This window comes from Urocampus carinirostris, chromosome 4 (assembly GCF_059441175.1).
Source record: "Urocampus carinirostris isolate Australia breed hairy pipefish chromosome 4, RoL_Ucar_1.0, whole genome shotgun sequence".
Classification (NCBI taxonomy): Eukaryota; Metazoa; Chordata; class Actinopteri; order Syngnathiformes; family Syngnathidae; genus Urocampus; species Urocampus carinirostris.
Genome location: NC_142352.1, coordinates 24,153,443 through 24,166,074, shown reverse-complemented (window position 1 = coordinate 24,166,074; position 12,632 = coordinate 24,153,443). Strand labels below are relative to the sequence as shown.

Sequence of the window (12,632 nt, the reverse complement as noted above, 5' to 3'; positions counted from 1 at the left end):
GGGGTCCGCAAAAGTTTGAAATTTTTGGTTTGAACAAATTTATTGACACTAATAACAGAAAACAATCATGACAATCTCGACAGCAATTAAGCACATTCACAATATTATATTCCAATGTGACGTTTTTAACAGCAAACACAATGTGATGTTTGAACAACCCTTCTCGAAAATCTTATGTTTTTTTGGGTTTGAACAAATTTATTGACACTAATAACAGAAAACAATCATGACAAGGCTCTGTGCGTCTGTATGTGTTGAGCAAGTACAGCCTGGTGGCTCCTTTCCCTCTCCAGGCCAACAATATTAGTACCTGATACAAATAGTTTTTTAGCCTTTATTATGTCACAGAAGCTAAGGACGTAACATCATCGCCACAAACAAAAATATGAAAGCCACAAATGATGCGATGTGTATTGTATTATGTGATACTCAAAATTTTGGAAAATATTTTTTTCCCCAGTGCCAGTAATGTCGCGCGCCGCTTCCCGGCAATGCTGAGGTCCTGCTCATCTTTAAAGAGCGGGCTGACACTTTACCCCGAGAAACAACGGCGACCAGATGATGAAGGTGCTGTATCTGAGTCAGATCAGGGGACTGCTACTGGTAACCATGGAAACCAGTACTATTTGTTTCATATGGAGGAGCAAACCTCTAGCCTATAAATGACCAGGAGAGGGATGGTCACAGATAGGCTATACTTTCTCTAGACACACCACAGGAAATGATGCCCCAACAACACTTATGGATAAAGGTACCGTGTGTAATATTTGATATCCTAGTATTACCAAAAACTTCAATTCAGTACAAAAAATACATTAATTATTGTACAATATTGTTTTTTTATATAAGTAAAAGGATGAAATTTGTGATTTTACTACATAGTGGAATCGCTAATTAGAAGTCGCCACCATGTTTGTCTTGCCACACTGCGCTCGGTGGCACCGGTTTTTGTACTCATTAGACAATACAGTGCTATCTAGTGGTCAAATATGTACATTTTTTACCATAAAGCGGCACAGCGACTGGGTGTTTAGCACGCAGCCCCACGGTGCAGAGGTGAAGGGTTCAATTCCAGTTTTCGTTGTCTCCCCGTGCGGAGTTTGCATGTTCTCTCTGAGCTTGCATGGGTTTCCTCCGGGCACTTTGGTTTCCTTCCACATTCCAAAAACCTAAATGACAGGTTAATTGGCCGGTCCAAATTATTCCTAGGTATGAATAAGCGAGTGAGTTGTCTATCTCTGTGTACCCTGTGATTGGCTGGCAACTGGTCCAGGGGGTCCCCTGCCCACTGCCCAAAGATAGCTGGGGTGGGCTCCAGCACCCCCGCGACCCTACTGAGGATAAGTGGTTCAGATAATGGATGGATGGATGAAAACCTTCGGTGCATCTCTTCCGATAGTATCAAGCCTTTGGTAAATGAATCAGTATGATGAATATCCAGGGCAGCACGGCGACGCAGTGGTTAGCGCATGTGCGGCACAGCTCCTGTGTGGAGTTTGCATGTTCTCCCCAAGCTTGCGTGGGTTTTCTCCGGGCACTCCGGTTTCCTCCCACATTCCAAAAACACGCATGTTAGGCTGGTCCAAACTGTCCCTCTGCGTGAATTGTCTGTCCCTGTGTGCCCTGTGACTGGCTGGCAACCAGTTTAGGGTGTCCCCTGCCCACTGCCCACTGCCCGAAGACAGCTGAGATGGGCTCCGGCACCCCGCGACCCTACAGAGGGTAAGCGGTGCAGATAATGGATGGATGGATAAATCACCACTAGATGGCAGGAGTGGCTCCGATCAGACCTTTCTCATCACTTGGTGCCTTGTTTCGTTTCTTGAGAATGATTGTATTTCTCTGTGTACCCCACCCCCGTAACCCGACAGTACATAAACGGTCCGCTATTTGTGGACCACGTGAAATATGTCCATAACATGGTGGAAAACTTTCTAAAACGATGTTTGGGAAAACAAGCTGTAATTATAAATGCATTCGTCCCTGAGCTTGACCACTATGTATTTCTCAGTTTTAAGTATATTAGTGTTAAAAACATGAGACATGGTATGTTTTCCCCTGAAAAATCCTGACAACAAAATGTTGCTCCAAAGAAAGTATCATCCTACTGTATAAATGTAAATACATACATACATACATACATACATACATACATACATACATACATATATATATATATATATATATATATATATATATATATATATAATCTCATCTCATCTCATCAGCCGTACCGCTTATCCTCATTAGGGTCGCGGGGGAGGCTGGAGCCCATCCCAGCCATCTCCGGGCAGTGGGCAGGGGACACCCTGAACTGGTTGCCAGCCAATCGCAGGGCACACAGGGACAGACAACTCATTCGCTCATTCACACCTAGGGACAATTTGGACCGGCCAATTCACCTGAAATGCATGTTTTTGGAACGTGGGAGGAAACCGGAGTGCCCGGAGGAAACCCACGCAAGCACGGGGAGAACATACAAACTCCGCACAGGAAGTCTGGAGCTGGATTTGAACCCACGACAGGTTCCCATGACATGAACTGTGCCGCACAAGCGCTAACCACTGCGCCGCCGTGCTGCCTATATATATATAATATATATATATATATATATATATATATATATATATATATATATATATATATATATATATATATATATATATATCATATATATATATACCCATATATATATATATATATATATATATATATATATATATATATATATATATATGTATATATATTCTCAGTTTCGTGTGCTTATTGTGCCTGCGATGTAGGCTAGTGACGCTGGTCTTTACGAAATTCCACTTTACAGACACACATCATCAGCGGTATGATAGTTGGCGAGTTTTTTCACCTTTCATTTGCATACCTGTCAACCTCCACGGCCCCATGCCTTTACAAAATGCTGTATTTTCCCTTACAAAATACAAAATAATCTTACACCATATATTTTTTTCAAACGTGTTTATTGATGTAGTTTAACATGTTATATTGTACATGTATTTCGTTATATCTTATATATTTTTAATTAACATTTTGTTGTGAGATACTGAGTGGCTCGACATGAATGACAATTATTATTTAAAAAAAAAGAAGTAGCTTGGACGTTCACTGTAAAAGGAAAAAATACATGCGAATATATTTAAGTAAAATAATACATTTTCTTATTCAAATTATTAATTTATTTTCTGCATTAATTTATTGTTGGTAATATACTGATTAAAGGGATAACCACGAACCTGTTATTTTTCATTTTCTCCTTTTATACTTCCTTTTTTTCTTAACTTCCTTATACATCATAATAATTCGTAATATAATGCATCAAAGCAAGTGAGCCGTTTGAGAGCCGGCTCTCTCTAATGAGTTGAGCCCAAAAAGCCGGTTCTCTAGAAAGAGACGGACTTCCTTTCACTACACAACTCGAAGTCAAGTCATGTTTATTTGTGACGCCCATAATCACAAAAAGTCTCAAAGGGCTGCACGGATCAAAGAGTATTGCAAACTATTATTACAGACTATTGACCCACATGATACACATAACTCGTTTGACTTGATTTATTTGCTGTTTCGTGATATACCAGATGGTACCCATAATTGACAAATTTGCATTTTTCCGTACAGATTTTCTTGTACGTCGAGCATGTCTTAAAATGCATAATAAACGTACTTTGTACGGCAAAAACGTACAGGTTGACAGTTATGCATTTGATGTATTCTCAATTTTCGTAGGGCATGTTGTCACTGCCAGCTTGGTTACACAGCATCATCTAGTCTCTTAGCCCGGAACTACAACAAACTTAATTATTGGACCAGATCAAAAAAGGCGTGACATTTTCCACACAGATCCACCAATCAGATGAAGTCTTAGCATGAAACCAATGCTGATTGGTTTTGTTTGCCTGTCTTTCATGCAGTGACGCTGTTTTTTACAAAATTCCACTTTACAGACACACATCATCAGTGGTATGTTAGTTGGCGAGTTTGTTCAACTTTCATTTGATTTATTCTCATTTTGTAGGCCATGTTGTCACTGCCAGCATGGTTACACAGCATCATCTAGTCTCATAGCCCGGAACTACAACAAACCTAATGATTGGACCAGATCAATAAAAGGCGTGACTTTTTCTCACAGATCCACCAATCAGATGAAGTCTTAGCATGAAACCAATTCTGATTGGTTTTGTCTGCCTGTCTTTCATGCAAAACGGCACAACCCACAACCGGCTGCTGGGGGAAACTACCACGTGATCATTTCCGATAGACATGAATTCTCTCGAGCAGGCCGAAGGTAAGACGACTTAAAGGCTCCTTTATGATATCACTTTACTTTTATAAGGTTTCTAATGGCGTCGTCACATTAAAGAGTGTTTCTAAAAAAGGCATTAGAATTTACTCGCTGCAAAAAGGAAACCGACTCGCCTACCTATGACGTTAGCATGTAGCATTATGGCTTATTTGTTAGCCCATGGAAGCCAGATGTGTATGCCACGTTAATGATTTTGATACAGATAGTTTTACCATTTCTCCCCTCCATCAGACTTAAAGGCCTTCGAGAGAAGACTGACGGAATATGTCTCTTGTTTACAACCTGCTACTGGCAGATGGAGAAGTAAGTCTGGCAAATTGAGCACACAAAATCTCATCATTTGTAATATTTACATACTTGTCAACCTTAGCCAATTGCTTCCCTTATTAAGGATTGCCTTTCCTCTTATAAAGCGACAATAAACCTTACAAACACAACGTGGCACCTATTTACTCACAGCAAGACAAACTGTAATATAAAACAAATATATTTTGTACAAATAAGCTCATTTTACAGGCATGGAAATCTCTTCTTTAGGAAAAATTCACCGTTTTGAAGTCAAAAGCCGTGACCTACTCGAATTGTATAGCTCCAAGGAGAAAATGTTTAGAGTTGGGAGGGGGTTTTGTGAGATTTCCCAGAGTGAATCGGGTCTGTAAGGCGTCACTGCAGTTTGCATTGGCAGAAGTACTGCATTTATTTGTGTGTAACACGCATTAGATGGAAGCTCATTATTACACTATTTGCATTCACAGTACCAGATATGAATGTTGGAGAATGAAGAAAACAAAGTCGTCCGAAAAGATATAAATAAATGCAAAAAGCACAAAAAGGAAACAACTTTCTGGTATATCTGATGATAAATCGGACTATGAAGGACATTAAATAATTACATTGTAAATTGTATGTTAGTATTGTGTTCATAGTTGTCAATTAAGGACTTGAATCATGGCCGCATGCATTCAACAATGTTAGTCACTTTCAATCCTTAGTTTGAGCTGAGAAAAAGTATCAAAAATTTCTCATGTAACAACTTGACAATAAACTGTAGCCAAAAATGTGCCCTATATATTGAACAGTATCGCTACAACTTCTAGCATTGGTTTGGCTTTGCCTGCAAGTCAGGTTATGTTAGTTTGTATAGCCCTTTATCACAAGGAGTCTCGAAGGGCTGCACAGGCGACAGGTTATTGCAAACAACACTAATATTACACCATCCCCTGATGTAAAACCTACATGAGGGAAAAGAAAAGAATGCAAAACCTCAACATGCACATGAGGTAATCCCCTTTCCAGGATGACCAAGCTGCAATGGATGTTGCAACAACAAACCATACACATTAAATAAAGGTCATTCATGAGCTATAGAATAGAAGTGTGTTTTAAGCCTAGATTTAAACAGTTCCACTGAGATTTCAGATCTAATCTCAGGGGGTAGAGCATTCCACAACACCGGGGCCCGAATGGAGAACGCTCTCGAACCTGTGGCTCTCTTCCTGGCTCTTGGGATCACTAGTAGACCATCATTTTCAGACCGAAGGACCAGAACATAGGGGGAAATTAAATCTGAAAGATATGAGGGAGCAAGTCCATGCATGATTTTCTATAATACCAAGAGAACCTTAAAATCACATCTTAAGCTAACAGGGAGCCAGTGCAGGTTAGCTAAAATCGGGGTAATGTGATCAAACTTTCTTGTCTTAGTTAAAAGCCTTGCTGCAGCATTTTGTACAAGCTGAAGGCTCTTTTATTTTGGACTTTGGGGGACCGGAGAGTAGTGCGTTACAGTAATCAAGACGGGAGGTAACAAACGAATGAATTATAATCTCCACATCCGACTGAGACAATATAGGGCGAATTTTAGCAATGTTGCGAAGATGGAAAAAAGCTGTTGGAGTAATATTCTTAACTTGTGTTTGGAAGTACAAATTGAGGTCAAATATGATACATACATTTTTGACTGAGTCACTCTGGGTCATATTGCATTTGTCAATAACTACAATAGACGAACTCGGTGTAATTTGGAACAACACGTCGAAAATTTGCATGGGATCAATTTTGTGTCCGGGCCATACATACTCATTAGGTTCCTGGTCTAACATAAAATAACTATTTTTTTGCAAATACATTTTATGTATTGTTATACCGCGTACCCAGTTGGAAATGATCAAAAACTTATCTGTTGACACCTATGTAAATGTGACTTTTTATTGCACGATTATTTTATGTTGCACTTACAACCTAAGTCAGTTTTCAAGTACCACTTTGTAAATATTGCCTATCCTCGCATTTTTTTGATATATTTTTTTTTTCTTCTTCAACCCCGGAGAACCCAGGAACCCTTTTCTTTTGTGGGAAATTATGACTTGTGGGTTCTCCAGGGTAAATGCCTCTTATTACATGTTTATCCATGAGCGCCACGTCTAATCTCTGTTTGAAAGACGTACACTAGGTTGTAATCAATGAAAATCAAGACGGTTCTAAATAATTATTTTTTTTCTCTTAGTGATTTTAATCGTGGTGTCAGTCTGCACAGCCACTGGGGCCTGGAATTGGTTGATAGACCCTGATACGCAGAAGGTATGCATTAAGATTTGTGCACACACATGGTTGAAAATGTTTCTCGAATTTTGATGCAGCAATCACTTTCTATCAGTTTTTGTCAGTCGATTATAAATTATAACATGATTTTTGAATGAAATTACATTAACTGAAACCCAAGTTGGAAATCAGACTACAGAGCAGCGGTTGGGAACCTTTTTGACCCAAAGAGCTATAAAAGCAAGATATTTAGATTTTTTTTAATTTGGTGCGCAAAAATTCAATAAAACTGCTAAACCCACTTTCCAGACAAAAGCTCCGGCGCATTTTATTTAAACATGTAACGTTTATGCCTTGATAAAATTTATTAAATGACAATAATGCCAGAGCCTGTGTACCACATCAACAATTATGCTTCCCTTTAACGCAGTTCAAGAGAGCAGAGTGTGTGCTATGTGCATAGCTCCACCCATTCCTGCCTCTCACCCAATCAAATTGCTCTGGGTGACTTGCTGGATTTTTGGGGTGTTTACAGCTTGTTCTGTGGGTTTTCATTTTAAAACATCTCAACAGTGAACACAGCTTGTTCAGTGAACCTCCATGTAAAGGGTTCTTTAGTAACGTACAGTCAAACGGGGTATGTTGCTGTGACACCTTGAATGTAAACTATAGTTAAGAAAGTGCTTTATATATACTGGAACAAATTATTTATCGTCGCAGTGTCTTCTTGGCTGCACTCGTGACAGACTGGCTTTGCACATAACCGTGATCAAAACAATAGTTAAATATACTTGCGTTCAATTTTATTTCTATTTATTTTCAGTTTATTATATGTACTCTTAAAAAGAGCCACATATAGCTTGCGTGACATTGGTTAAAGACTCCTGCTTTAGAGGCTTTGACCCGGTATTCAGGTTATGTAAAGGCATGTAAATTCACACATAAAGATGATTATGGTTGTAGACATTGAATTAATCCATTGTAAATGGTTTGCGGTGTTGTGTTTATAGTTTATGTTTTCAGTAAGTTGTTTTAATCATGGTCCCGTGTATTAAACAACATGGTACAGTGAGTAATAATAGTGTGATGATGAGATAAAAGCTAAAGCTTTTTTCCTATGACTTCTATAACCTTACTACAATTTGTTTCAAGTCAAGTCATGTTTATTTTTTATAGCTTCTTAATCACAAGGCATCTCCAAGGGATGCACAGACCACATATTGTGGCAAACTACAGACTATTTAGTTTATAAATAAGTTTATATCCTTTTAGTTTTTAATTAATTTCTATTAATTTATTTTTAACTCACTTTTTAACAGGTGTTACATCTTTAACACGCATCATTTTCCACAAGCGGTTTAAAAAAAATGAGGACCATTTATTACAATTTTGTAAACAATCCTACCAATGTACAAACAGCATTTGCCACTAATCAATCATCGTCTTCCGCCATTTTCCTTTGATAAATATTTGCCTGAGTGAAATTATGTTCCTACTCTTCCTAGGCCTCACCCCTTGGCTAGCTAAGTTTAAGGGGGAAATCCAGGATTTGTTAGCATGTCCACCTTACAGTTCTAATGTCCAAGATTCAAGACCACCTGTGGCCTTCCTGTGTGGATTTTGCATGTTCTCACTGAATGCATTTACGGATGCCGAGGAGTAACTTTTGATGATTTTGTCCTTCGTAGGTGTCTTTCTTTTCATCACTGTGGAATCATCCTTTTTTCACCATCAGCTGCATCACGCTTATCGCGCTCTTTTTTGCCGGCATACACAAGCGAGTGGTGGCACCGTCGATGTATCCTTTCTATCTTTTCATTTGAAAAAATGAAACCTTTTGAAAAATTAACTTAAACTATCATCCATCCTTTATCTGCACACCTTTTTACAATTTTTCACCCATTTGAGATCATGTTTAAAGGGACAGTGTGTAATATTTGACCACAAGATGTTATTGTATTGTGTAGTGCATGCAAACATGAGGAATACGATTAGAAATTATGGAGATTCTGTGACCAACTTGCAGTATTTGTCTTTTGTATTTTTTGAATTGTGAATCAAAAACAAAGTCAAACGATTAAATAAGGAACAAAAAGAAAAAAAGGGAAACAAAAAATGAAATAAGAAAAATGAAAAGTAGAATAGACCAATCAGTGAAAAAAAATGAAGAAAAAAGAAAACAACGAAAGATCAAGAAAACAAAAGGCAAAAAGGAAAACAAAGTCAAAAGAAAAAGGTAAGAGACCGAACGGAGAAAATGGAAAAAGAAAAAAAGTAATGAAAAAGGGGGTGGGGAGAAAAAACAGGGAAAAACAATAAAAAAAGGAAAAAGAAAGAAAATAGATGATAGAAAAAAGATCCAGAAAAGAGGAAAAATTAAATAATAGAATAAAAAATAAACAAGACAAAACAGGAAAAAGATCAAAAAAGCATGAAAGACAAGATTAAATGAAAGAGTAACAATTTTTAAAGAAAGAAAAGGGAGAAATGAAAAGAAATACAAAAGGACAAATGGGAACAAATAGAGAAAAAGAAAGAAGAAAACAACAAAAAGTGAAAAATAAAAATTGGGGGGAATAAAGGGAAAAATAACAAAGAGCAAAGATAGACTCAAAGAAAAAGAGAAAATGACCAAAAATAGAATGAACCAGAAAGAAAAGCAAAGCGAGAAAACGAGCTAAGAAGAAAGTAAATGTGAAATAAATGCAACGTTACCGACCTACAGTAACAAAAACATGCTGTCTTAAACGATAGTTTATGTATTTCCGCTTCTTATCCAAATCAATATTGTTTTTTGTTTTTAACGGATAAAAGTTTTTGTAACCACTATGAAGTGCTAAATATTACACACTGTCCCTTTAAAACTGGATTTTCCAAAAATGTGTTTACATATTTTCCTTAACCAGTTCCTCCTTCAGAATAGCTGCCAGGTGTCGGACAGTTTTAGCTGAATACAACATGTCCTGTGATGACGTGAGTTATTATATTAACATGTGTTCATTCAGCTGTTTGTGTATCTACAGTGTTTGGATAGGTTCTTGAAATCCTTAAATTTCAATGTTGAGTTTTAATGGTTTGAAAAGTATTGGAATTTTGGGAGAAGTGGTTTTAAATAATCAAAGTTGTTTCCAATTTTCTCAGTAGTCTGACTTGACTGACCATGCACTTATTTAAGTGGCAAACTCATGGCTCCTGGGACTCGTCTCATGAGGCCTGCAAGACAATGCTAAGAGAAACTCAATAGAACAGTCTGCATCAAACAATGACTTGCAGTTTTTACATCCCCTAGATATCACCAAAGCTAAGTGACAAAGCTGTATTTGCTGACTACCATTAATCTACCAGAGAACATTAAGGAACCCCATCCTTTAGTTATAATATTTACAATAAAAGTCAGTGTTAAGGTATTACAAAAAATACTTTTTTTGTGTGTCTGCAGAAGTTTAAAGAAGCTTTAGGATAGTAAATTTAACAGTGAATTTTCCATATTCAAGTAAAAATAATAAGCATTAAGAATATAATATCTTTAAATTATTTCAGTCTGCATACTTTTCCTCAAGTAAACGGTAGTGGAAATTAAATTGTTGTTTTTCTTTTCTTTCTTTTTTTCTTACAAATGCTTACTTGATGAACACTAGGAGAGATTAATTCTCGGTGAAGAAAAAATATTGAGGAAAAGCAACCAATAATAATTGTTTTATAATCAAATCTTACATCCCCGAATCATAATTTTAATTGTGAGCCTCCTAAAAGACCCCTAGCCCACTAGCTACCCTGTATCTAAATGTGGTTATTATTTGTGTCTTTTGGCAGACGGGAAAGCTTATACTGAAACCGCGTCCGAACATCCAGTAAGTGCGATTGTGGAGGTCGGAAGATGTCTGTAGACGATAATGTCATCGAAATGATGAGATTCGGTCAAGAAGACAAGAAGGGACACGGCCATTTTTTAGCTGTGCATATGTTAAAGCTGCTCTATTCCTCTTAACAGAAATTTTGTGTGTTGTGTATTTTATCTAAATGTGTCTATTTTAAAAAAAAATATTTACGTAATAAATATACCAGATACTGTATATTATTTTGTCATTTTTGATGTATTATTATGATTACCTTGAAGCAAAGTGAGGGTGGTGATGTTTTCATTTTGGATTCAAGTATATACAGTATATCTGTTTCTTTGTGTCTGCCCACCCAAGAAAAAGGGGAAGGAGTTAAGTTATTACCACTATCTTTCACGGGCAGTCAAGTAAGTTACCCTGGATGTGAAAAAAGCAGATTCAGCACTTTTCCCCAGAGACATTCAACTCTCCCAGGCCAGAACAGGTATGGCCAGGATCACAATATTTCACAAGCAATCAGGTAGGTCACTGTAGAGGTGAAAAGCCCCTAAAACGACTTAGAACTTCAGTTTTGCTGAATCAGCAGTTTTTTTCCAGAGAGACTTCCCCATCTTCCAGGCCAGAACAACATTCAATCACAACACAATGTCTTGTAGACAGTTCAAAGGGCTACACAGAACACAGATTATTGCAAATGACCGACTATTGTGACACCATCCCCTGATCTAAAACCTGCACGAGGTCTAGGAAAAACTCCAAAACCTTAACATGAGGAAAATGAAGAGACCGCACATGAGGAAATCCCTCTTCCATGTTGACTAGGCTGCAATGGATGTTGCAATAACAAATAATGCACAGCTATAGTCAACATAAAATATATGTTATTTATATGTCATAGAACAGGGGTCGGCAACCTATGACACGCCTACCAGCAGTGGCACGCGAGGGATTAACCAGTGACACGCTAGTACTCGGCAAAATAAGAATAATAATGATTATTTTAAACAAATGCAAATTTTTACCTAAATGTTAGGCAACTTCAGTTGCGCACCGAGTTGTTTAGGGGCTTTACTTTTACCTGAACATGAATTCAAGCATGAGTCTGACAAGGCGGAGACATTAAAAAGCGCTGTGTCCAAGTACGGTCAACAAACACGGATCCCTTTTCACTGCCAAAAACACAAGTTATAACTTTGCTCACTGCATAGCAAAGCACAGAAACCCATTTACTGATGGCGAATATATTAAAGAAGCGCACGTGTGTGCTGCTGTTCAGTGGTCATTTCTGTTGCACTTATTTTCAAGTAGCCTTCTGCCTTGCTGCTGTTATTTCAAGTTTTGATATCTTCTGCAATAAGTATTCATTGATCAATAGTATGGTAGCTGTCCACATCACTGTTTTTTTTTAATTGTAATTTATTGTTGATGAAGAATGGTTAATTCTAGTGGTAAAACGAAGCAATGGATGTCTACAGGCCTTTCCACATGTTGCTCACATTCATTTTTTTAGTTTATTGATGAACAAGAATACTGGAAGATAAATTGGTCAGTTATACGATTTCAATGTATATTCATCCATCCATTATCTGCACCGCTTACCCACAGTAGGGTCCTTGGGGTTCTGGAGCCAATCCCAGCCATCTTCGGGCAGTGGGCAGGGGACTCCCTCAACTGGTTGCCAGACGGTTGCAGGAAACACAGAGACAGACAACCCACTCGCTCATTCACACCTAGGACCGGCGTCCAAATTGTCCCTAGGTGTAAATTAACCTGACAGGCATGTTTTTGGAATGTGGTAGAAAACCAGAGTGCCCAGAGTAAGCCCACGCAAGCACGGGGAGAACATGCAAACTCCACACAGGAAGGTTCGATCTCATGACCCCAGAACTGTGCCGCGGACGCGCTAACCACTCAGCCGCCGTGCTTTACATGTTGTA

General features: G+C 38.0%; 1 protein-coding gene across 3 annotated transcripts; it reads left to right on the top strand.

The window, feature by feature from the left end:
* Positions 1–449: 449 nt before the first annotated feature.
* cnep1r1 (CTD nuclear envelope phosphatase 1 regulatory subunit 1) lies at positions 450–10,929 on the top strand. Of its 3 annotated transcripts, XM_088333938.1 has the most exons (8): positions 450–751; positions 4,028–4,122; positions 4,271–4,297; positions 4,547–4,618; positions 6,822–6,895; positions 8,545–8,654; positions 9,775–9,829; positions 10,670–10,929. In XM_088333938.1, exons 3-8 carry the CDS (start codon positions 4,273–4,275, stop codon positions 10,709–10,711), a joined length of 378 nt encoding a protein of 125 aa, XP_088190064.1. In that variant the 5' UTR covers positions 450–751; positions 4,028–4,122; positions 4,271–4,272; the 3' UTR covers positions 10,712–10,929. The 3 variants fall into 3 exon arrangements, with proteins under 3 accessions (XP_088190064.1, XP_088190062.1, XP_088190063.1); XM_088333936.1 differs by lacking the exon at positions 4,028–4,122; XM_088333937.1 differs by lacking the exon at positions 4,028–4,122 and having other exon boundaries at positions 451–751; positions 4,142–4,297.
* The last annotated feature ends 1,703 nt before the right edge of the window (positions 10,930–12,632 follow it).

Bases quoted from the DNA above. Each gene is read 5' to 3' on its own strand.
- cnep1r1 (XM_088333936.1), top strand. The intron at 6,896-8,544 runs GTATGCATTAAG...TGTCCTTCGTAG, and splicing joins TAGACCCTGATACGCAGAAG to GTGTCTTTCTTTTCATCACT. The intron at 8,655-9,774 runs GTATCCTTTCTA...TTCCTCCTTCAG, and splicing joins CGAGTGGTGGCACCGTCGAT to AATAGCTGCCAGGTGTCGGA.